Source organism: Falco biarmicus, chromosome Z (genome assembly GCF_023638135.1).
Source record: "Falco biarmicus isolate bFalBia1 chromosome Z, bFalBia1.pri, whole genome shotgun sequence".
NCBI classification, from domain to species: Eukaryota; Metazoa; Chordata; class Aves; order Falconiformes; family Falconidae; genus Falco; species Falco biarmicus.
In genome coordinates, this window is record NC_079311.1 from 70,088,008 (window position 1) to 70,113,732 (window position 25,725).

Below are 25,725 nucleotides of genomic sequence, written 5' to 3' on the forward strand. Positions count from 1 at the left end.
ATATTAAGGAGCTTTACAATATATTTTAGTGACATTCCAGTTTTGGATTTGTAACAATTTCAGTCCCGAGCTTAACTGACTTACCACCTAAACTCAGCAGACTCAGAAATATAAATAGTAAGATGTGTTTTAGGTGAAATTTAAAAGCTAATGCTAAATGAAATCCACAGTGCACCTCTGCAGCTATTTGGCCTATGAATTCTCAACAGGCTGGTCATGTCTTCCACAGCACACCTCTGTGCATCTAAGGTGTTCCTCTGCACAGCACACATGCTCATCTTCCCTGCTGCTCCAAAGCAGTACTGAATCATTCAAGCTACTCCACCACTAGCTCTGCAATTCCTATGATGCCAGAGCTCTGGAACTGCACAGACTTGTAATTCCCACTGCTTTTTTCCTAGGCTGCATCCTTAAAGCTTGTCATTCTTAATTCTCTAAGTTATCCTATTTTTAAATTAATATAAGTGATGTTCTTCAGGTTAAGAAAAATTATATTCCCTACATTATCTTGACCTTTTAAAATGACAGTGAATTAGTATCTGTTAATTAGATAACATACAATAACATTGTTAATGACTAATGACAATGATGGTTTATCTGTTATGACAGCATGACTGCAGACGTATGTGTGCATGCATGTGCGCACACACGAGGGAGGCTCAACACACACAGAAAGACTGTCAATATCGTTCTGTAAAAAATAATTTATTCCTTAAGAAGAAAGCAGAACAAAGATCTTGCATTGAAAAAAAGTCTTTGTAGTAGCTAACATAGCAACAGGTTTCTGCATTCAGCCCTCTACAGGTAGAACATCACGGAATTATGACATGCAGGAAAGTCACATACATCCAGTCACAAAGTGTGGAATTTTCCCAAAATTCTCATAAAACTTTAGTGTCTTCTCTATTTTGAAGGCCAAAGCACACATATCCTATTAAGAAAAGGATAAAACACAGAATTCTCATAGGACAGCTTCCCATGGATTCTCCCTTGAAAATCTGTATGTCCTGATTAGAAGGTGTATAAAAACACCTAGAAAGCTGAGTTAATTGTGCATGGAGATTAAAAAACAAAACACGTAACACTTCCTGTGTCTGTTCTGGCTCCTTAAAAAATAAAAAACTTCTCAATATTCCCAACACAGCTGGGTTGAGCACCACACACATACTTGAGGGCAATTACAGACGAATGTACACTATGTAGCGATATATCTAGGTACCAAAAAAAAGTTGTAATTCCATGAAGAAACAGAAAGGAAAAAACAAAAAAAAACCCACCTGAACAAAACAAATACATGCATAGGCAAGAAATCCAAGTAGTTTCTGAACATTCATCCATAATTAAAAAAATATTAAAAAGGTGGAAGACAAGGACTATCTCAAATGGCATCAATATGGAAAATGCAATTCCAGCTGTAAAATGCAGTTTCCCTTTTTATAAAAACATGTGCAACTGTGTAGAAAATTTCAAGGCAAGTATACTTCACATCTGCATAGGGCCACAACTATTTGAGTAACTGATAGGTCTTCTGGATTCCATAAATTTCCTGAAGTACTAACAATTCCATTTAATATTTATTCATGACATCAGAGGTATGTCCAGTTCAAGCGAATAATTTCACTGCAACAGAATGCAGGAAGATGCTGAAGTCTTCTGTGGTCAGTTAATAAACAAGATCACAAACAAGAAACAACCAATTCATACATGGTAGTTTGTTGCCTTCTAAGAATTTTGGTCTGGGTCAACAGTTCTCCCACAGGTACTATTTCTTGTCCAAGCATTGCTTCTGGAAAAAATACAGAGGAATTTACTATTTTGAAAGAGATACTGTCTTCTTGTCAACTTGCTACTATACTACATACAGTGTATTTTCTTTGGTTGGGAACCATCGCTGTCAAGATCTCCACTGAATATGTTTACTAAATGTGTGATGTGTGCCATACGGCCACGCTGGTGAATGAACCTAGTGTTAGGTGTATTTACAGAAAATAGATTATCAGATATAGTTAGAAAAGATTGCACCCTCAAGGCCCCAGCTTTAAAGAAAGAAAAAAATTAAAACACCCAGATTGCTCCCCAAAATAACTTCTTCAGCTGCTGCAATCCAGGCAATCCTACTTGTACTTCTATTTCAGGACTACAGTTGGAAGAAGATTAATTATCGAAGTACATGTAGTGAAATACGTGCAGGTCTGCCTTTTACATCTCCTTTCTGACAACACTGTCAGGAAAAGATTCCCACTTCATCTCAACTGCAAAACACCAGTCTCTATACAGTAAAATAATGCACAGTTCCACTACTGTGCATTTTTACAACTTGCTTCTTCCAGGAGCCACTCAATTCCATTTAGCAATCCAGCTAAAGTTGCAGCTACAGTGTCCTGCACCTGTAAAAATAAAAAAAAGAAAGCTGATGTATTAGAGATAACAGATAATAGCATCTAAGAGCACTTTAACATCACTCCATGTCTATCCTTAAAGTCAGAAACACCCATAGGAAATCTAAATTTTAATCACTATTTTAAAGGTCCCTTAGACAAAAAAAGGTTTGTTAAGAGTAAGGTACAAAAAGAAAAAACTACCTTTTACAAAATTAATTACAAGAGCCATTAGGAAAGCCTTGCATTCTTGGTATCAAGATGAATTTAAACTCAATCATTTCATCAGCTATTCTGGAACAGTATACTTACTTTACAGATAAAATCTACTTGACAATTCTTCTCATAACTCTTAAAGCAAAAATACTGCTAGCTTTAGAATTTAATGCATGTTATTAATTCTTAGATTTTGTGAGGTATTATAAAGTGGCTACTATAATGGTATATTTTTAAAAAGCCTGTAAACATCCTCCCTGTGAAAACAAAGGAATTAAATCAGGATTTTGGTTTTTCTGATTAAGTACTATTCTTTGGCTACACAGTGTCACCAAAAATTAGTTATGTGTGGCTGAGCCATACTGATGTATACTGTGCTTGACAAGCATAAAAGAACAGGCTCTGGACCTCATGTGCTAGGTAAAAAAATGATTTGTCAAAAACTCAATACATCACGTCAAGTGAAGTATTAACAAGACAATTAACGGTCTCCTGAAAATGACAGAAAAATCTACCTTGTGTCCAAGGCCCTGGGCTGTGACTCAGGAAATTTAGACTGAAATTAACTGAGGCTTTCTTACTTCCTTCAAGACCAGCATTTTGTCCTCTCTCACATTCTGGCTCCATCTGAAGTTTCTGGGCAAGCTACTTAGCTCTCCTATGTTCAGATAGGCTAATGCTTCATCTTAAGTGGACCAAAGAAACTAAATTCTTCACTTAAGTGGAGAGTTCACATACCAGTATTGAAAGCTGCACACTTGCTTAGCTAGGTACAGTTCAGGAACTACCATAAGCCTAACTTAAATTTAAGCCACAGAGAAACAGAAAATAAAAGGTTTAAAACCAAGTACCATCCAGGGCTGACATAGCAGATTTAGTTGCAACTGATGTGCCATATAAACACAGGGAATTCTTTTCACACCAGTGTGAGAGACACAAGACAACACTAGCAGAGGTCTGTTCGGAGGCCCAAGGGCGGGATCAATCATTGCCAGAATACGAGCCAGTTCCTCTTGACGATCATTCTCTAAGAAACAATTTTTAATATATGAGTATCAAGTATATCAAATCCCAAGGAGTTACTGGTTTTTTTTCGACTTTTCAAATATTTACAATTTCAGAGGTGAGGGAACAGGGAGCTAGAAGGGATAAGGACAAATTATCTAGTTATCACAAGGCTGGATCATCCTAATTCATGTCACACTTAGACACCATTTAAAGATCTCCATAGATTCTATTGCAGCCTACTCCAGTCCTTAACATGAGAATGTTTTCCAAGTACCTCACAGACATCAAAACTGCAACAAGCCATTAACAAATACACACTGTATGGTCAGCAGCCCTCCTCTACTTGAACAGAGACTTTTCTCTTTAGTATATTCCTTAATATTCCTGTTAACATTTCCTTCTTTTCAGAGCTAGCCCTTTCCCTCCATTTAAAGTTGATCAACGTAAAGACAATTACCACAATAGGTGTTTGGATTATCCTCTTACAGGACTATCCTGATTTGGACTAATCACATCTTTTACTGCAGTTTTCCTGGTGAAGGGTCTGCTTCCAGGCTATCACACCACTACCAATGCATTTCAGGCCGCTTCTCCTACCCATGCTCAGGGCTTTTTCTTTCAGCTTTGTTCTTAATTCAGGTAATTTTCCACATGTAGCTTAGACACCAACCACATCAGCATCCTCCATAAACAAAAGAAAGGGCCATAACCCCTCACAGGGAGATGAGGGAGACTGTCTAGGATAGGGGACCTCTTCAACTGGATAAACCACACAGAAACAGCACCAATGAAGCAGATTTTGTAAGACTAAGAACATAAATTTTGATGTACTGTATATTCTTTGCAACCTTTTATGACATTCCAATCATTCGCAGAATATGAAGAAATAAAATCAAGAGAAACAAGAGAAATGCCTTACTTTTATGGGCTTCTGCATTAGCAACATAAATGAATCCATCAACTACTTCGCACACCTTTTTCACTTGAGCTATTACACTGTAGTGCACGGCTTGCTGATTCCCTACTATGCTGTTCTCTTGGTAGAACATCTTATTCACAGCAACAGCTTGCTCTGCCCTTGCTCTCCTCCTTTCCACACTGCAAGATATTTCAGTGTTTCAGTAATCAGGTTAATTGAGAACGCAAAAAAGCAATTTTGAGTCTAGGCAGTACAGGAAAGGGACAGAAAAATGGTTTGAGCCAGCAAAACATTTCCATTTCTCCCCAACGCCTCCAACTCCCCCTTTTTCTAGTGTACATATACAGATGGTTAGCAATCTGCAAGATGCATACTGAAAATACACCCCAGGATGAGTTTCAAAAGGGAATCAAACAAGGTATCAAGAGGAACAGAAACACCTGTTACGTATTTGTCGTACACATTTGCTATGTATAAGGTTTGGAAAAGGTTTATTACTTCCACGTGAAAATTTAGCAGTTGGAGAAAGAAAGAAAAAGATATGCACCTGAAGCTTCGGTTTATAAGATATCCATGCATGTGAATGCACGCATAAAAATCACATGACAAAAACATGAGGAAAAGCATGAAATAACCAAGAAACTGTACTTTTTTTTTTTTTTTGTGGAGAACAAATCTTACCTAGTGGTTGAATACAATGTCAAAATATTGAATTTTTGATTATTGAACTGAAAACTGACTCCTGACCCAATTCCTACGGAGAAAAAAAAGAATATATGAGATTACAACTATTTGGTAACTGAATACAACTAAGTACCCCATTGCTATTAGAGGTAGCATATTTTCCGTTTTACAAAGAAGTTTTATACATGCTCTGCTTGAACAAGCTATTAATTTAATTAAAATAATTTCAACAGTATTAAAAGAAAACAAGGACATGCTTCCATGTTTCTGATACGTAGACTTGAACCTAGAATAACCTGTATCAGAGAGGAGCTAGACTTCCATTTATTAGCATAAATTGGCACAGAAAGGCTCTAGTCTCTATGACAAGCTGCATCAAAAAGAACGTAAGAGAAAAAAAGTAACACTAAGAAATCGTATTTTCTATAAATACAATTCCATTATTGTAGTTCTGCTGTGCTGAAATAAACATCAGTTAAGAAGTAATAAATTTTTGTCTCTGGTTTGGACTGAAGTGAAATTACAGATGTCCCAAACTACGTTTTTAAACATTGAAAAAAATCCTTCATCTGTTCCTATAACTATCCTAAATTAAATTTACACCACTTGACACCACAAGACTGAATCATACATAGGGTCAGTCCTGACTTTCTGTATAAAAAAAGTGTGTTTTTTAACCATTTACTGCAAGCACTATCTAGAGAAAGTTCTGCCTGCACTTATCCATCACAACAGCAGGCATGACATGTAATTTCCTATCAAAACGTAAGCACAAGGAGCAAAATGGTCCATCTGATGTTGTGCAAATCTAATCATAAAACCATTCCAGCTATTTTATTCCAAATGTTCACTGCATTTATCCTTCTGATGAATAGAAAAGGAGAAAGTGTGGGGTTTTTTTAACCGTTATGCTACTGAGTTTAAGAGGAGAAAAAAGCACCCCTCTTCTCCCCCGATGCCTTTTGCATTGTACCTGTTTATGAAATAAAAAAGCAAAAAAACAAAACCAGGAATACCATGAATTTGTCTTTGTGGAAGTCCAGCTACTAGCAGAATTTCTGGGCACGTCATCATGTTTTGCACTAAAGAGTCGTCCAGCTCTTCCAAACCTGGCCCGAACATAGCAAAGCGAGGTTCTGCTTGGGTGACCAGTGATTGCAAAAAGGAAGTCACAGCCCCATACCGGGGACGGTTTGATTTCAGACTTCTTCTACTCTGAGGACAGCTTTTTTTATATCTGTGTAAAATAGACGCAACTAGAAATTAAAACAAAATACAAAAGAGGTATCAATCAAACAACATAAATTGATCTAGGTCCCACAGTTGTCACACTTTGTTACCAGTACAACTCAAGCACAGGTCAAACCAAATTGATGGTTTCAAGCACCAGTACAAAGCAGGTAAAGGCATCAGTCCTTTCAAAGTCTAAATACTGACCTTTTAGACCTTAGTACACTTACCTATGGATCTTTTAGTTTACTTTAAAAAATAAAGTAAAATAAAATTACAAATTTTCTCACCCTCGCCAAACATGCAGTATTGGTAAAATAACGTCAAAGCTGATGAGTCACATACAACAGAAAAAATAAATAAAAAAAAAGTGTATTTCAAACTTTAATTAGATCACTTTTGTGTTTATTGAAACATGTAACCACCTGAAAAGGACAGTTTCCACTGCAGGCGCAGAGAACGCATGTTGTAAAAGGAGGCAGGTGTTACCTGCCAGCTTATGTGTTCATTTGATGCAAAAGCTGGAAGGCTTTGAAAAGACTTTGGTAATAAAGGGAAAGAATTAAGTCATAGAAGTGAAAGACATCCTAGAAAAGCGACTTCAGTTTTTGCTTCTGTTGTCATGGTAGGTGACTGCTGGACAAAACATTTCAAGGAAACATTAAATATGTGCTCCTCTACACCCAAACCAAGAGATCAGCAAAACCAGTAAGTGCTCACAGACATGATGGAGACCAGTGACAAGTGGTTTAAAACAGGTGATGTTCTGAAGTATTCAGGCCTAAAGAGACTTAAGTCCAATGTCCAAAATCAGTAGATACTCAAATTCTGGGTGTGTCTTTCCCATCTGTAAAGTGGGGATGAAGGTCACAAAGATGGCAGAAGTTAGTAAACCTATCATGAAACAAGTTTCATGAAACCACCTTTGGAAAATTTAACTGCAAATTAAAAAAAAAAAAAATACTGCAAATTAATTTAAGAGAATTGAATGAAGTTTTTTTAAAAAAAAAAGCAACACAAAATTATCTGCCTGTCTTAAATGATCTGCCTGTCTTAAGACTTTTTCTCAGTCATAAAACACATTATGTGTGTTGCCATGCTTTTCAACCACGCCAGCTGAAACCACAGTCTCCGTCTTATGGTCTTTGACAACCCATGCTAAAGCAATACTGCTTGTTAGTCTGTGCACTTGCAAAACAGAAACTTTTTTTCCCAGGTCTTCCAGGTAAGATGAAAAAAACAGATTCATTCCATTTGCTGTACTCTGAAGACACAGTACTTTTATTAAAATAAGAAATCATTGTCATTGCACTGAGCATGAAAAACACATTTTTATCAAGGTAACAGTAAGCACAGCTTCTGAGATTGCTGTATTTCTGTGGCATATTAGACATGCAGTTACACAAAAAGCTTAAATATTTCTGTAACATTAGCTTTGACTTTTTTTACATTTTACATTCTTGTTGAATTCCAAACTGAAAGAGCTGACGAAACTGTCCAAACCCAGGAAAACGTATCTCCAAAATAAACAACGGTTTCCAGACACATCGAAATTTAAGTGGTGGCTTACAGCACAGCTTTACCACTGTAATATAGGACATGCCTGTGGGCTGAATAATACTGCTGTAGAAAGACTGGAAGTTATGGAAAAGAATACCGAGATACTTACACTGCCATGTAATCATACAGTGCTTTATCGCTGACCTCTGAAAAAGCTTTATTAAAAATCTCCACATCTGGGAGCGATTTCCAATCAACAGATGTCCAAAAGGGGAGATCCCTCAGAAGAAAATACCTCCACAACAATGGATCTCGCACAGCCGCCCTCCAGTAACGACTCGTGCTACCCAAATGGCACAAATCATGGGGCGAGAGGAAGGACATGATGTTCAGCTGCACGTTTATCTGAAAACCGACAAGCAGCGGTTTAAGAACCCAGGAGCTGGGTCAGTGGCGATGCCAGAGGCGGGATGCCAGGCTCCCCGACCCTTCCCCGACCCTCCCCCGCCCTCCCCCTCACCCCACTCACCGGCAGCATCTGCAGGGCGCTCACCTCCTCCGGGAGCGATGGATGCGGGGGACCCGCGAACGCGGCGGTGCCGCCGCGTTCGCGGGTCCCCCGCATCCATCGCTCCCGGAGGACACGCAAACCACCCCGCACAGCGGCTTCCAAACCTCCCCGCTCCTCCGCTCCGCCAGCCGCCATGGCACCGAGCCCTGCCACCGCCCCCCCAGACCTAGTGCGCCGGCGCCGGGGCGGAGACAGGCAGCGATCCGCCTGCGCCACTTCATTGGAAATACCGGCTGAGACTTTGGACCGCTGTTCCAGGAGTTCTTTCAATGCACGTTTTTAATGCCACGGAAGTATACATTTGGATAAGAACGGTCAGACACTGCAGCAGAGACTGCCTCCCTCTAAGCATGCTCTCCTCGGACACCCGCTTTCCTTCAGCACAGCCAAAGGAGTGTATTTTAGTTGTGGGATTTGGCAAAGTACTGCAACATTTGCTTTGCAATTGTTGTGTTCCAGCCTTGGCCTTTTAAAGGTCCCTCACATACAGCCACATACTTCGTTAACATCTTTCTGCCTGTTTCTCGGAAACACAGCAACTCGCTCTGTGATGTGCGGCCCAGGTCCCTGTTAGAGACGGAATCTATTGTCTCAAGGGCTTCCTGCAACCCTTCTCCACAGTGTTGTAGTCCCCAGTAGCACATTTCTCCACTGTACATCATCGCCAGTAAGTGAGTGTCACTAAATATACCTGCAAAAATAATTTACATCAAGTGCTTTATTGCTCTGTTATAAGCAAGTACACAGCTTGTTAAATTCAAGTATTTTTTTTTTTAGTAACGCTGGAAAAAAATCCAAACAGGCAGTATAAAGCTATTAAACAGGTACACCAAAAACCTAAAATTTTAACCAGAGGACTAACAGTGCCCCAAAGAGAATGTGGATCAAGGCCATGCTCATTAGACTCTCCATTTTGTACCTCCGTAACACTAAAATCTTTAAGACTGCCATATAAGTATTACTCTGACAACTGTGTTTGCCTGTTTATCTTAGAAAATTTCAGTATTTCTTTACAATCCATTAAGCACAGGCATAATTACACACATTTATTTTAGGCTACTTCTGTGTCTCCCACAATTTAAGACTATAAGAAGACGCTGTTTAAGCATCATATTAACTCAGGTTAACCAGCAGCAGCTTCAGTATTCGAATGGAAAGCCACAGACGTGTTCACAGTCACCAAAAAAAAAAAAAAAAAAAATCCCTGCAAATAAATCTACAAATCAGTTACTGAACTTGGCTTTGTATTGTGGAGCTGAATTGGAGCAATGCCACTGTCAGCTGAAATTAAGCAAAGTGCTCCATCGCCCCACAGGCAGAGTACAGCTAGTTTTGCGTACAACGTGGACATCCTGTCCACAGCACAGGTGTTTAATCTTACAAATCTCCTTCTGCTGCATCACCCTACCTGCACGACACTGACGCAGCCTCAGATCCTCATGTAAATATACTATAGTAATGCAACTTACATAAAGCTACATGAAGTGGAGACAGAATAAAAGTTTGCCACATCTAACCAACTCTACATGTATCTTCTGCCTGTGTGAAGTCAGTAATTCTGTGTTCGTATCTGTGTTCTCCTAGACCTAAATAGGAATACCAACACAGGAACAGGTAAGCACTCTCTGTAGTCATATTTATGCTTTCAACATTTGTCAATCGACAACTGGATGGTTGTAAAACACACATGCACAAAATACCCATTGCTACAGCTCACTTTCCTCCTGCGCAGTCAAAAAAACCAGAAGAAATGAGCACTGCCATCTCTTGAAATCCATGAACCAAACAGAAGGGGGGGAGGGGGGGGAGAGGAAGACACCACTGACTACTCATCTGTCCCACCTTGTTGTTGATGTTCTAAAAAGTGACAGTTTTTAAACGCAAATGAAGTCCAACAACAAAAATACGCAATAAAGCATTTCATAAAGTGCAGCAGTTATTAGGAAGAGCGGGTTGTGGGTTTTTTGGAGTTTTGGCTTTTTTTTTTTACCTTCACCGAGTAATCTAGCTGTGTCTTTATCTTGAAGTGAGACATCGTCATTTAGCTGAAGAGGGCATCTAAAGCTAAGCATCTTCACCAAGTAATGAACTCCATCATTAAGACACTGAGTACAGTTAAAAAACAACAAAAAAAAATAAGTTCTGATTAATTTCAATGATAGCCAGAAATACTTCTTGATATGAATCTCCCAAAACCCTATTTAAAAAAGGTGGGGGGGAAGCCATATTTTTCAAATTAAAAGGAGTCAAACTTTAAAACTGCATTCACACACTCACAGAACTTTCAAATTTCTTTTACCTTTTTAAATATGGCAATGTTTTCTCGTAGCCATTCATGCCTTTCTTTTGCTGTATGACAATACATGTAAAGCAGGGCTCCTTTTCTCCAGTAAAGACATTCTAACAGCTCTGCACCAAGGATGCTGATGGGCTGAAATAAAAGCCAACAACTGGGCTAACCCAAATGTAGACGAAAAATGGAACTACTCAAACACACACAAATGCAAACAGCGTTATAGCAAGTCTCTAACTTTAGAGACTGTACTTAACAGCAGGTCACAGACACAAGCCTAATAGTTTGGATTTAAACTGCCAAAAGCACATGGAATCATGAAACGGTAGCATGAAAAATTCTGAGCACACAAGTTCTTTGAAAAAGTATTTTCAAGAATCACTACTTAAATACAAATAAGACTTGAATTTTTTTCAGATCTTAAATCCTGCCCATCAAAAATACAACTAGTACTATCACAGATTTTTTTTTATTTTAAAATAGTGAATAATTAATTCTCTGGCTGAATAATATTAGCACTCACTTCTTCATTTATGTTGCATTCCCACACTAGGTCTTCTGGTTCTGAGAGAATACAAGTAAGTTCTTTAACTTTTTGCAAGGAAGATTCCTCTGGAAAATCTTCATCCACAAGCTGGTTTTCCTCAAAATACGTAATATCTAAGACAGCCTACAAAAACAAGATACACAATGTAAAAATGCTACCAGCAAAACAATCAGATGGTGGTGTGCAGTAACACACAAACTTGTTACGGTTTATAAAACTGAACAATTTTACAATCATTTTTAACATTTGGTTTACAAAAGCTGCAAGCCGAAGTATTGTAAGATTGTTGACACTGAATGTGAACTCAAAACCGTTTCTGTCTTTACAGCACCAGAATAATCATTGTCCATCCCAAGTCATCTTCTAATCCAGACAAGCCCCAGCTGCCTGCAGATGCTCACTGCACACATCAGGTAACAGATACCTTTCCGTTACATCCTCCTTCCTACAGCCAACCCTCTCCCGTACCCTCAGTCTGGCACAGATTCTTGGAAGCGAGTTCTTCAACACTTTAAATGTACTACCTGTGTATAGAGCTGCAAAAGCATGGAAGGACGTTCTCTCCCTTCGTTACAGAGGTCCTCCAGCTTGCCCAGAGTCGCAGAGCCCTTTGCTAAGAAGGTATCTGACGGGAAAACACAAGGCTTCCTTAGCATGGAAAAGCACCATCCACCCGAGCCTGGCGCGCTCTCCCTCCCCACTCCGTATCGTTTTATCCACCTGTCGGCACCTACAACAGGAGCTGAATATCGCGGCATTTACCCAGGCCCACCGTCCTTACACCGCACCTCTCACGGCGAACCGGGGGCACCCACGGCCACGGGCTGCTGTTCCAAAGCCCGCCCCGCACACGCCCCTGGCAGACACCCCCGGCAGCGGCACCACCCGCTAACGCGCGGGCTCGGGCTGCGGGCCCCGGCCGCCCGGCCCCGCAAGGCGCCCGCGGGAGGCCCGGGCCGGCGGCGGCGCCGCTCCGAGGCGGGGCTCCCTCCGGGGCAAGGCGAAGCTCGGCCCTCGGCAGCGACCCCGCGGCCCCGGGCCCGCCCCGCAGCGCGGCGGGACGCGGCTCAGCCCGGCGGCGGCAGAGGGCGGAGCGGGCCCGCCGCAACGCCGGGCTGAGCCCAGCCCCGTCCCCTCCCTCCCACGGCCTCTCACCGTCGCCGCCCGCTCGGCCGCGCGCCGCCAGCCGCCGGCCCAGCGCCGCCATCCGCAGCCGCAGCGCGGGCACCGGGCCCCCGGGCACCGCGTCCCCCGCCCCACCATCCCCCGCCTCAGCGCGCCCCGCCGCCGCCATCGCCGCCAGCGACGGGGCAGCCGTGAGGGCGGGCCGGCCCCCGGCGCAGGGCGCTGGGCCGAGCGGCGCGCAGGCGCAGCAGCGACAGGGCGGCGGGCGCTGGGGGACCGCGCCTGGCCGGGGCGGGCCGGGGGGCGGCCGGCTGCCGGCGGGGCGCGCGGGGCGGGGCGCGCGGGGCGGGGCGGGTCCCTGGTGGCGCCGCTGCCGCCACCTGCCGGCCGGGCTGTGCCTGCGGGCCGAGGCAGCGAGGGGCCCGCGGCACCTCAGCCCCCCCCCGGTACCTCAGCCCCCCCGGTGCTGCCCCAGGCAGAGCGGACAGGCGGTGAAACTTCGGTTTAATTTTTATGAGGGATTAAAGCTGTTGTGTAGCAGGCGTCTATGGCTTCCGCAGGTCTGCCAGGGTCCCCAGCGAGAGTCCTTGGCGTGTCCCTGTGTTGCCCCCATCATACGATGCCCTGCAGCCTCTCTGCTGTACAGGTCTTGCCCATAAGTGAATGGAAACCAATACTGGAAGGCAGCAAGGCTTTTCAAGATGAACCCCATATTTTATATCAATAAATACATATTTATTGGTGGTCTTTTAGTTAGATTTAGTATCAGATCACTTAACACGTAGAGGCACAACTGTGAAAGTGCAGTTAAAACCTTGAAACTGCATACGCGTGGTTAAGAGGTGTGAGACTTTTGCTCCAAGTTTTTGTCCAGCTTTAAATAGCACCCTTCATGACCTTCAGAATCACTAAATAGCTTCCATGTGATGAAGAGAAAGCAGTAAGTTTTATTTTTAACAGTCTTGCTACTACCCCACAGTAAATCGTCAAATATTTTATGTTGTGTAGTTACAAGAATTCTGTATTCCTCTATATCGCTTCTTTAGCTTTCTCCATCTCTTTACCTGCCTGGAAAAAGCTAATATCTCAGTGTCCATTGAAGTAACGTGTCATGAGTTCACACATCTGGACTTCGTTAGCTTGAATATTTTAAAGGAATAAATGACTAAAGACATTTTCCCCTTTTCAAGTGTTCATTCTGTTAGTGTCTGTATTCCACCGAAGTACTTTTTTTTAAAAAAAAAAAAAAAAAGTTGCCATTTACTAAGGTACTTCAGGAAGAGAAAAGCTGTCTGCTTACAGACATAGATGTTTTTGCTGCTGCCTGTGTTGTCTTGTGAAAGGGTTGCCAAACAGATTAAATAAAAAAGTAAAACCTAAAAGGCAAAATTGTGTTTGCTTACAGAAGTGGTTTTATTTCTAGAAGAAATCTCCTAGGGTTTTGGTTGTATATATATTGTTCTTTTTTCCTGCATAGTCCATAGCCAGATACAATTTTTCATCTAAGGAACAGCTGTGTTAACAATACCAAATGTATTATGGTAGTTAACCATATCATACCTGGGAGAGAGAGAGGAGGTGGTGCTTCATGTTTTAAGCTAAATACAACACTTCTCATATTGTCAGTTTTGGGACTGAAGAATGCCTGCCTGTTGATAAGTTCCTTTGCTTGTTTTGTCCTGCCTTTACTTCTCTGCTTCGATACACAGCTATGATTCTGTGTTGCTTTCTTAGTTGCTTTCTTCATAACTAGTAAAGTGGGCAGGTGGGTCAGCCCTTAATAGTGAAGGAGATGTCATTCAGTTTTCAGGAACTCTTGTAAAAGAATAATAAAAAAAGAAAAAGAAAACCCAAAACAAAACAAAACACAAAATGGTTGTGTGCTGACTCATTTGATAAAGGCAGTGGTATCTTTTATTCTTCTTGTGCTTCAGGCACTGCTGTAGCTTGCTTTAGTTGTATCTGTTTTGAAAAGCTAGATGTGTATGCAATGACTTTTTCCCAGAAATTATTATCCACACTGTCTTCATATATACTGTGAAATCTGGTTTTGACCTTTCTCATCAGTGGCTGAGATGGAAGAGGTGTGTTTCTGTTAATACCAAGCTGGTAAAATAGAAGCTGCTACAAAAGTTTTAAAAAGGGATGATGACCACTTCTGTGAGGAAAAGAGGACCTGGAAGATTTTAGTGAGTTTGTTTATTTATTTATTTCCCCCCACCACAACCTGATTTTACCATGGAATGTGTGAGGGAGCAGAAGACATATCTTGTGGCTTTCAAGTGTTTTTCTTATCTTACACCCTACATACTCCCTGTTGGGAACTGGCCTGCAAGGAACAGGGTTGACAGGACTTCTGGGCAAACACCTGAGGGACTGCAGAACCTGGCACAGAAGCTGGGCTGCACCAGGGTGCGGTGCTGCCTCCTTGCTGCAGCGGGCAAGGGCTTGCCTGCCCATGGGCTCTGCCTCGCTCCTGGCTGGAGTGGCCTCTGAACAGCCCTGTGTCCATCCCTTCCTCAAGGTGTATTCCCTGAGGCACTAAACCCCCAAAGCTGCATTTTGTAGTTTATGGAGCTACTGTGTTCATCTTCTTCCTGCACCATGCAAAGTGCTTTTGCCTGAAGACTGCTGAAAGGCTGGCTGTCCTCATTATTTGAGAGAACGGTGACCTCAGTCTGCCTTATACTTTCTTTTTGCTTAGAACCGGTGTGGTGGATTGACCTTGGCTGGATGCCAGGTGCCCACCAAGCTGTTCTATTGCTCCCCTCTTCAGCAGAGCAGGGCAGGGAGAAAGTATGATGGAAAAAACACTTGTGCATCAAGATAAAAGCAGTTCAACGAAGCAACAGCAGAATATGTCATTTTCTACTTCCCATCAAGCAGGCAACGTTTGTCCACTTCATGAGAAGCAGGGCTTCGGTACCTGTAGCAGTTTGCTTTGGAAAACAAATGTTGTAAATAACAAATACACCCACCTCCTCCTTCTTTCTCTTGGCTTTTATATCTGAGCAGATGCCATATGGGACGGAATATCCCTTTGGTCACTTTGGGGCAGCTGTCCTGGCTGTGTCCCCTCCCAAGACCTTGCCCATCCCCAGCCTACTGGTGAGAGGGGCAGGGGGAGGTCGGGCAGGCAGCTGGGTGCTGTGCCAGCGCTGCTCAGCAGCAGCCAAAACAGCGGTGTGTTATCACCGCCTTTCTGGCTACCAGTGCAAGCACGGCACTGGGGGGTCTGCTGTGGGGCTCAGCCAGACCCAATACAACCTATTTAGATAAAATCCCTGCCAGATATTTGAAAGAGAATGGCCTGGTTTGGGGTTTGCTACCTCTCACTTCTTTACAGGGCTAGGAAACCTTAAAATTTCAATTGTCAGATTTATTTTTTTTATACAAAGATATAGTTGCATTCAGTATTTTTCTGAAAATTTTCCATGTTAAACAAGAAACACTTTTGCTGGGTGACACTTAACATAAATTTTGTTGAAACAAAACCCCACTTCACTCCATAGAGTTACTTTAGGGAATAGTTATAGTATGGTAAAATGATCTCAGGTAAAGGGATTTGTGTGGGATTTCTGAGCTTTCAGTACCTAGCATTTTGTCTTTTTAAGGCTACTGTTGCTAATAAGGGAAGTCATAAGGTGTTGGCTGTTTAGAGACAGGCTGTGTTCCTAAATTGGTGGAAGCACAACAGGAAAAGTGTGGTGTGTAAACAGTTGCATTTGATGGAAGATGGAAAGCTGTTATGATTTTCTCCTTCAGAGCCAAGAATATGGCATTGCCACAACTGTTCTCCTGTTATTTTGGGTTTATAAATAAATATGTCTCTGTGTGTATGTGCATGTATGTGTATATGGTGTGAATGTAAAAGATGTACAGTAAATTCTGCTGCTTCTTTTCTTCCAGACTACATACTCTTTTCGTCCTGAGATCTGTGTGGGTAAATATGCATGCTGCTAGAGGACAGACTAGTTGTACCTATGTGGTATCCACTTAATAATCATCCTGATGTCCATAACTGAAACTGGGCTAGCCTGACATCTCTGAATACCTGAAAACATTGAACATATTAGAACAACTCATGTCTTGGATATAAATAATCTACCTTTCTTGAGAAGTTCTGTGATATCTTATATTTCTGAAAGTTAAAGAAACAATACTGAAACACAAGGGTGTTGTTCCTCTGTATATTTAGTATTATTCAAACTAGGAAAATATTTTTAGCTTTAATTGAAAATATAGAATTGTCTAGAGAAAGGAGCTTTGCACAGCAATGATTGATATGCTTCTATCATTATTAGCAGCTTCGAGAGCTTTTAAGTTGTGCAGGTCCTGCAAATTTTCTTGAACTATGGCACCTAAGTGGGGTGATAGTGAACTCCTACTAATTCTTGGAGAAAACAGCCAAGAGAGAAATTTTGTTGGGTTCAAGTGAACTCTGTATGTTCATAGAATCACAGAATATCTCAAGTTGGAAGGGACCGATCAGGATCATTGAGTCCAACTCCCTCCTCACAGGGCTACCTGAAAATGAACCATATGACTAAGACCCTTTTCTGGGTGCTCCTTGAACTCTGATGGCCTTGGTGTCCTGACCATTTCCCTGGGAGCTGGTTCCAGTGACTGATCACCCTCTGAGTGAAGAACCTTTCCCTAATGTCCAACCTGAACTTCCCCTGACAGCTTCATTCCATTTCCTCATGTCCTGTTGCTGGTCACCAGAGAGGGGAGATCAGCAGCTTTCTTTCTGCTGTCCCTGGTGAGGAAGGTGTAGGCTGCGATGAAGGCACCCCTCAGCATTCCAACTGTGTGCTGTTTTGATCTCTAGAAAGAAAGAAGGAAGAAAAGAGGCTTTCCTTTCAGCAAATTGGTCCTCTGACCAGAGGTCACTAAGCCTAGTGATGATTACTGGGTTACTTACAGCTTGCTTTGGTTTGAACTGGATCTTAATGTTTAAAAAAGAAGTTTAAAAAAAAAAAAAAAACAGGAAAAAAAGAGTATGTGTGGAGGTGGAAGTAGTTAGTAATGGAAAAATTGAACGGAAAGAGAAAGATGGAAAGACTAAATTAGACCTGCTCAAACAAGACTCAAAAGATGTCAGACATTATTCCTTATCTAGCAGATTCCTAACAGGTAGAGTCTGTGGTCAAAATTTGTCTTTGAAACGAACAGGGAAGACATAATGGATATTAATACAGATGTACATGGCTAATTTGAGTTTATAGCAGCATGCTTCAAGGCCTGCAGAATCTGCAAGAAATTATAGTACTGTTTGTACAGCATCTTAGAACAACACTGAATTACTACGATTTCAGGAATAAATTTATGCCCTTATTTTGCAAGCATGAATAATGTGTGATCCTCATAAATTTTTATAGGTACTTTAAGTGTTAGGCAGCTGTCTTTGAATTTAATGCAGTAATTATAACTGAACAGATGTGAGTCGACTTAGGAAAGATAAGATAGGCTTATTCAGCTGTACAATAGATTTCACAAATGTATTTTTCTCTCGTAAATTACTTAAATTAGGGATATATTTGCAAAATATTAAGTAGTAATGGTACATTTTTGCTAGTAAGGATGAGAAGCAACTTCTCTTTGTTGTTTTTTTGTTTGAGAAAATTACAAACTGATAGTGTATGAAAGCAAAACTACAGAAATTAGGGACAGATTCCATTTTATGAAGTGTTAGCGTGAATTCAGGATTTGATCAGAATTTCTGTGTGTGTGGTGGGCATTATGGTGATTTAAATGTCTTAAGAGATGAGGATTCGTTGTTATGGGGTACCTCTAGTAACTAAGGAGCACTTAATAAAAATTAATCCAAGATACTTGCTGTACTTGCTCTTTTTACTTATTTGTATTAATGACATTTAGTCATATCTGTCTTCTGTGGGTTTGACTAATAGAAGTTTGCTCAAAATGTTTGACGTTTGCCTCAGGTCCATCTTGTTTCATTTTGCATCAGCTGATGAGATTTAGTGAGCGAAGAGGTGAACTGAATGGATGGGCCAGCTTCCCAGTCTGTTTTGTGGCCCACCTGGTGTCCCGGTTTCAGATGGGAAAGAGTTAGCTTTCTTCTTAGTAGCTGGTGCAATGCTGTGTTTTGGGTCTGATGTGAGAACAACGTAGATAGCACACCAATGTTTTTAATAATGTTAGTAATTTTAGTAATGTTTACACTAAGTCAAGGAGTTTTCAGTTTCTCAGGCTCTGCCAGTGACAAGGCTGGAGGGGCACCAGAAACTGGGAGTGTATACAGCTAGCAGAGCTGACCTGAACTAGCCAAAGAGGTATTCCATACCATGGGGCATCATGCTTGGTATATAAACTGAGGGGGTGGCGTTGGGTTCTGAGGCCAGCTGATCATTGCTCAGGGGCTGGCTGGGTATCGGTCAGCGGGTGGTGAGCAGCTGTGTTGTGCATCCCTTGTTTTCTGTCCTCCCTTCCTCTGGATTTCATTCCTCTCCCCTTCTCCCTCCTTTTCATGACAACTGTTCTTATTATTTTTATTTTGCTTTTGGTTTTATTTTGTCTCAGTTGTTAAACTTTTTATCCCGATCCTCAGACTTTACATTCCTCTCTGATTCTCCTCCTCCATGCTTCTGGGTGACGGGGCAGTGAGTGAGCACTTAATTACCAGCATTATGTGAGCTGCGTGGCACTTCATTACCAGCTAGGGTTAAACTACGACACCTAGTCAGAGCATTTGATATTTCTACTGTTGATGCCAGAGGTGAAATCAGAGTATAAGGATGAACTGTAATGTGATTTTATCTTTGTTTCAATAGATGCAAAATACATTGATTCTGGAGAGACATGTGAGTGCCAAGTATTAGCAGACATTGTAGATGTGTCACATTTTTGTTTGCCTAACCTTGCATGACTGTTGTTTGTTCTACCTGCTTTCTACTCTGTGTATAGTTCAGGTGGTGCCCTAAGAAAATATAAACCAGCTGCTTTCTTATAATGTGGTAACCTGCAATTGGGACAACATGGTACTAGTTTTGCATTTAAATAGGTTCTGAATATACGAAATGATTTAGCAGTTTGATTTTTGAGTAGTAGAAGTGGCATGCACTGATCTTTCTGTTGGAACTTCTCTCTTGAAAAGTGACCTCCCTAGAATAAGGGAGCATTAGAGACTGACAAATAGAAACTGCTTCTTGCAGCTTAAGGGAGAGCTGAACTAGTTTCTTTTAAAAAAAACCATGAAACAGTTTGCTTGCAACAGGCAAGGAAACCTGTGGACACCTTCATCCAGAAGAATGCTTGTGCCTGCAACATCTAATTTTTGGGCTGCTGTATGTGTCTGTCTGGGATAACTTAGTTACAGCCATCTTCACCCTAGCCTCCAACTGTTATAGATGTGTATGTAATTTAGGGTATTACTATTAGGTATGTACTATTAGGGTACAACTATTACAGTTGACTTGTGGCCAATGCAGAAGTAATGTCATTTGGTCAAACAAGTTACCAGACTCATGACCTTAACTGCATGTTCCCATTTTTAATTGTATTAATCCTAGAGTCATGTGATGGTTTGGTGTGAGACATCAGCTCACTTACCTGACTGAATGCTGCCCATTTTTTCCACAGACCTAGTCTGCAGTTAGATCATCAAGCTGATCTGGATGGCTGTGAGCTGAGACTGTAACTAGCTTCTGAAACTGCAGTGTGTAACAAACCCTCAGAGAACTTTCACCTAGCTTTTAGTGAGGTTTTGTGCCACTATAAGAGGTTTTATGCAGGTAATTCCCTTAGATCATAGCAAAATTAATTCTACTAATCGGGATATTGTAGTAATCTATGTAGCACTTAGCATTAAAGCTTTTCCAGTTCTTCTGGGGTTTTGCTCAAGAAATAAACCGCACATTACTGAAGGGATCATGGGATGGATAAGAAGCAACAAGTACTTGAGAATGCAAGACAGAGGTGTCATGCCTTAGTTTGGCAAGTGTTTCATTTGGAAGAGTACTAGTTTAAACAGCTGCTCTGCTCTCTTGCCCCTTCTTCTATGATTCTATGATTCTTCCTACTCTTTATGATGATGCCTTTCAAGTTGTGCTCATGTAATTTTATCTTTCAGATGAACATGACTGGGAAGCTCATCTGTGTTAAAAGACTTCCCACCGCTTTTCCTGTACTACAGCTGAATGTTCAACCATGCAAGTGCATGTGCTGTCCTTGCTAGGGCAAGAAGTTCACATTTCTTGTATATTGTGTGGAGTAGGATGTGAGGTGTCTGCAGTGTTCTGGTTGGCTTGCTGGAAGTCTGCTACCTGGGAGTGTGACTGCCAAGAGTACCCTCTTGAACATATATGTTCAACCAAATACCCTATCTTTCAAAGACATAAGAAAATAAATGTAGTATACTGATTTTGAAGAACTATTCTTGTCACAGGCAGTTCCTCTCCTATGGTGCACAACTGCTGGAGAAGCAAATCATGGTGGTGATAATCAAGGTTTTACCCTGTGAGGTAAACAGCAAATCCAAGATTGTTGACAGATTTTATGCTTCCTGTTGTGGATAACTTGAAAGCTAAGTAAAATTCTGGAAGTGCTTGCTTGAATTTATTAACAGTTTAAATGAATTACAACCTTCATCGTGTTTATCACTCTGATAAATAATCTAGCCATGTGAATTATACATTCTAAAGGTGGTTTAAAATTATATGGGAGTCTGAGAATCTTTCTGTCGTTCCTATAGTAATTACTTTCAACCCAGCCTGTCTGATTACTATGGGTATTTATGCTATGCCAAACTTCCTGCAGAAATAACGCCTCATTGGGGCCTGCTAGTCTTAAAGTGAGGACAGGCACTGACGCTGGGAGAGGACAAGTGTTAAAACACCTTGAAGTCCTTTCTGTTTGAGAGTTCAGGAGGGTGTCACCAGTGCGCTCGGTGTAGTCCAGTTTATACCTGGGATGTTTCATGGTAGTGATGGCAATCTGAAATTACTGTGTTTCCTGAAATTCTGCAGAACCCCAAAAGCAGAGTATGGAAGTCTTCAGTGAACTGTTAGGGTATGGCTTCAAACTGGCCCCTGAAACAAACCATCTGGATCTTTGATTAGATGTTTGGAGCTGGTGAAATTGAGAGCAAGAGGCCAAGAGCTTTGCAACAAGCAGCTGTGCGCTTGTAAATGCAGGGAACCTGCTGCTTAGGCTTAGCAGGCTTCCAAGCTCCATTTGAGTGTGCATTTGTAGAACTGGGTTTAAAATCAGAAAAATATACCTTACAAAACCCAGGAGACAGCTGAAGGAAACCCAGTATTCTAAGACTAACTGATTCTAAGAGGCCTTTTAAAAAGATGGAATGAATGGTAGGCATTCATTTTAAATCACCTTATAAAAAATTTTATAAAAAATTTAACTCTAACAGAGTCAGATTTTGCTATATATCCCATGTGAAAGTCAAGTTACCTTCCTTACTAATTCTGTTCGTTTCATTGTGACTGAGAAATGAAATGTCACAGGAAATGACTGTCTGCTTTTCCTATTAGATATGTAAGTTTTGGACCATTGAGAATATTAACCAAGCCACTGATGAGCTGCCCACTGTAGGAGGGAAGCTGTTCTGAACTCCAGACAGCTGTTCCTCCAGCAGCTGGATGGACTAGAAGAATTTGGCAAAACAATTCAGATGAGAATAGATTTGCACTTGGTTTTGTAGTGCACACAGGGAACTGGCTGCTGTGGATGATAAAATAATTAAAAGGACTTGAATTGCATGCGTGAGTTTGCATGTTAGACTCTTGTAGCCAAGAAGTGGTGCTTGCCAATAAAGCTCCACACCCCTGAAATGGATGGCAAAGTCCAAGTTTCAAAGAGGAAACCAGTTACAGGCAAAACTTGTGCACCAGGTGGGTGTTGCTTTTCTTCATTTCCAGCTCTGGTGGCTGCCTGGTAGTCCTGCTGTGCACTAGCTGCAGTGAGGTAGGGGTGGGTGGGTGTGATCCATTTACTGTGTACAATGTCTGCAAACAAAGTTCTGCATTATCATCTTAAGGCTCTATATTTGTTTTTGTAAGTTGTGTATCAAATACAAGAAAAAAAGATTTATTTGCTAGTAGTTTTGCAAAGTCCTCCTAGGTTCTGAGTGTAAAGTACATTCTGTTGCTGTGAGGTTTGTTTGAAAGTACCCTGTGCAGCTTATTAATGTAACGTTGCATTACAGAACCTGGAAAAACCTGTTACAGTAGTGCTACCAAACATGAACTGACTTGCAATGTGTGACAGCTGCTCAGGATTCCTGTTTATTGTTTCTATAGCCCCTTTTGTTATGTTTACTTTTACTCTTTTACAACACTATCAGTGTGGAGTGTAAAATAACCCAGTTCTTTCAGCTTGGATGGGGGTGGGCGGTGGAGGGTAGAAGACTTCCCTGTTCTGTCACCTGGCAGCAAAAGAATCCTGGCAAAAAGGAGGAGCAGGAGATTAGTAGGTTTTTCTGAATAAGAATTTAAACCAGCCTCTATAAATAGCAAGACACAAACATAAGGAACTTGTGTAGCTGGTATCTGCAAATACTTGCTGAATAGGTATTTTGGTTTTCCCTCTGTCCTGCTGTAAAGGAATGGTAACTCACTTATCCTTTCTCCAGAACTAGTAGATGTACAGACTGTCACTGTTGAAGGTTATTACACTAAACTAATTTAGACAGTGTTGATAACAGTTACTATACATGCAATATATGAACGTGAATAGAAGTGCCAAGGATCATGTGAGTAACAGACTTTGTGGTTCTATTTAAACAAAAATGACACCTTAGTTTTAAGTATTGTATAATTATACCTTGTAAGTACTGTGGTTTTGAATTGAGGTGCAGCAGTTACAGTGGTCAGAAAGTTTATAGTTTTCTATTTTTAGTAGTACCGAACTGAAGCAACCACTCAACAATTGACTTAACTGCTGGTATTTCAGTGGCTGTTTCTCAGTGCTGTCAAGGTTAGTAAGTGAGTAACTTACTGTGGTAACTTGAATTTTCCATTTTTGACCAAGTATAAAATATTCAGTGACTTCTACTAAGTTCTTCAAGGTTGCTTGTAATAATGATACGATAGTCTGACATGATAAAGAAACTTCTGTATTGCTTTTATGAAAGCAGGGCATTCTGCCTCAAAAATGAGACGTTACTGGACTAGCATGAGACAAACAAAATCCCCTGAGATTTTTTTTCCCATGATATCAACCTCCTTAACCAATTGAGTTGTTTTTTTTTTATTTTCTTAATTAGGTGAGCTCCTGTGTTCTGCTATGATACTCATTGTAACAAAAATATTTGTGGACTTTCTATTGCCTGCTGAAGAGGTCCTTTAAGGATAAAGAACCATTCTTGTCAAAGGGTTGTTGATTCTTCCTTATTATGTAGCTTCAGGTTGCTTTCATATTTTGATATCCCCTTTGATTTTAAGCTTAGGACTGCGAAGAGAATATGTTGCCAGGGCTAGTCAGCAAAGGGATTCCTCAACAGCTCCACAGGTTGTTTCCTTTAAAAATCTTGGCTCTGTTGTTCTCTCATCTGCTTTACATTTCCATAACTATCTAGAAGATGACTTTCTGTTGGCTTTTTTGGTTGTTGTTTTCCAATTTAATTTTGCCTTTGGTATTTATATTTACTTATGTATGAACTTTTGTTTGCCAAATCCCTGCTGATTTCTAAGATATATAGTTTTCACTAGACCTGTAAATACCTGTTTTTCTTTGTAATGACCTTCCTTTCACAGGAACCTTGTTAATAAGTTGAATATTGACGTTCACATAGCTTACTAGTGTAACCACTGGTGATGCAGATGGCAGCCCTTTTGCCTTTCCCTAGGTAAACACATTTCCTGTAAACACTTTGAGTTGATCTTAAAATCATTGAATGTATACCACAGGAGCTTGTCCTTATCTTTATGTTCTCAGCTGGAGTATATTTCTAGTTATCTAATGCCTTTAGGTCTGCTTTCTAAGTTTTATATCCTTCCTTCATCTGTGTTCCCTGTAGTACTCCATTCTTGCAGGAAGATGTAGATGCTATACAATAATCTTTCAATTTTCTTTGGCTTTCCATCCCGTATCAAGGGAATCAGGTTAATTCTACTTTATCCAAAGATGAGTTTCAAGTGGTCTTAAATGATTAAGATGAAAAATACTTCAGTATTTTAAGCACCAACCGCTCATTTCAAAACTGGGGCCTATTAACATGTTGGAGGTAAGTTTAGGTGTTCTGTGTGTGTTACAGCTGCTGCAAAGTTTAATGAGCTTTCCCTTTTATTCTGGCTCCATATGTGATTTTCATGCCTCAATAACTGAATTTTCATGCCAAATTCAAATGGAACTGAAAGAAAGGTTAAACTTCTCTGCTGATGCCTAGCCCTGGAAGACTACAAGCTGTGCTGTTACTTTTTCACCTCACTAAGCCCCTGTCATTTGTAGCTTCTTACACCTGGAAATGCCCCACACTTAACTCTCTAGCCAAATACGGGTGAATACCTAGGGGGGTAAAAAAAAACCAAACCTGAAACCTTCCTGACACCAGCGGTGTCTCCACCATGCTTCACTGGCGTCTGCAAGGTTTGTCTGTTATGTGAACTGTAACAGCAGGTCCCACCAGCTTTTAAAGTGCAAAAAAGGCCAGCATGGCAGGGGCCACGGACCAGCGCTCTGAATAAAATTGAGTGTGCACAAATGCTTTGGAGACTGGCAGCATGCTCTTAAAACCGTAGCTTCCTCGTTGTAAATTATCCTGCTGTGTATTCATACCACAATGGCTACATACAGTGAGGCCAGTAGCTGCCCTGGAGACAGCCTGGAAGCAAGATGAGGAGCAGCAGGACTTGCAAGTGTGACCTTCTGTCATGTGCATGAGGGGAATTTCTCATTTCCTGCATGTAAACAGCTTATCACATTTTTCTGTGAATCCTTCTGTTCCATTGGGCATCGTTAGGGCATGCACTGATCATTTGGGGTATTTTTAGAAAGTGTAAGTAACAGCAGAGGCATGTTTTGAATTTTCCTTGTAGCAGCAGCAGCAGCAATGCCAGCAGTTCACATCACGTGGCTGCTTAAACAAGTATACATCTATTCTAGTAACATTTTCCCACCCAAACATGGCATCCAAGCACCCTGCAGGGAACATGTGCTTACCAGAGCGGGCTCACCCCGAGGGCTGCACACTGGAAACTTCCCCACTCAAAGCCCCTGTCCTTCCTGTAGCTCCTGTGCTGTTAGTCCTTGGTCACAAAGGACAGGATTGTAAGGATA

General features: G+C 41.2%; 2 protein-coding genes across 2 annotated transcripts; both read right to left on the reverse strand.

Moving 5' to 3' along the window:
* Positions 1-684: 684 nt before the first annotated feature.
* On the reverse strand, positions 685-8,653 carry FBXO4 (F-box protein 4). The gene is made up of 7 exons (XM_056325407.1): positions 8,465-8,653; positions 8,105-8,340; positions 6,222-6,442; positions 5,203-5,275; positions 4,522-4,700; positions 3,446-3,621; positions 685-2,387 (listed from the first exon to the last, which is right to left on the reverse strand). The coding sequence occupies exons 1-7, from the start codon at positions 8,639-8,641 to the stop codon at positions 2,298-2,300; spliced, it is 1,152 nt and encodes a 383-aa protein (XP_056181382.1). The 5' UTR covers positions 8,642-8,653; the 3' UTR covers positions 685-2,297.
* Positions 8,654-8,767: 114 nt separating this feature from the next.
* On the reverse strand, positions 8,768-12,679 carry RIMOC1 (RAB7A interacting MON1-CCZ1 complex subunit 1). Its single transcript, XM_056325408.1, has 6 exons — positions 12,502-12,679; positions 11,871-11,971; positions 11,323-11,469; positions 10,806-10,937; positions 10,497-10,611; positions 8,768-9,197 (listed from the first exon to the last, which is right to left on the reverse strand). Exons 1-6 carry the CDS (start codon positions 12,638-12,640, stop codon positions 8,908-8,910), a joined length of 924 nt encoding a protein of 307 aa, XP_056181383.1. The 5' UTR covers positions 12,641-12,679; the 3' UTR covers positions 8,768-8,907.
* Between the last annotated feature and the right edge of the window lie 13,046 nt (positions 12,680-25,725).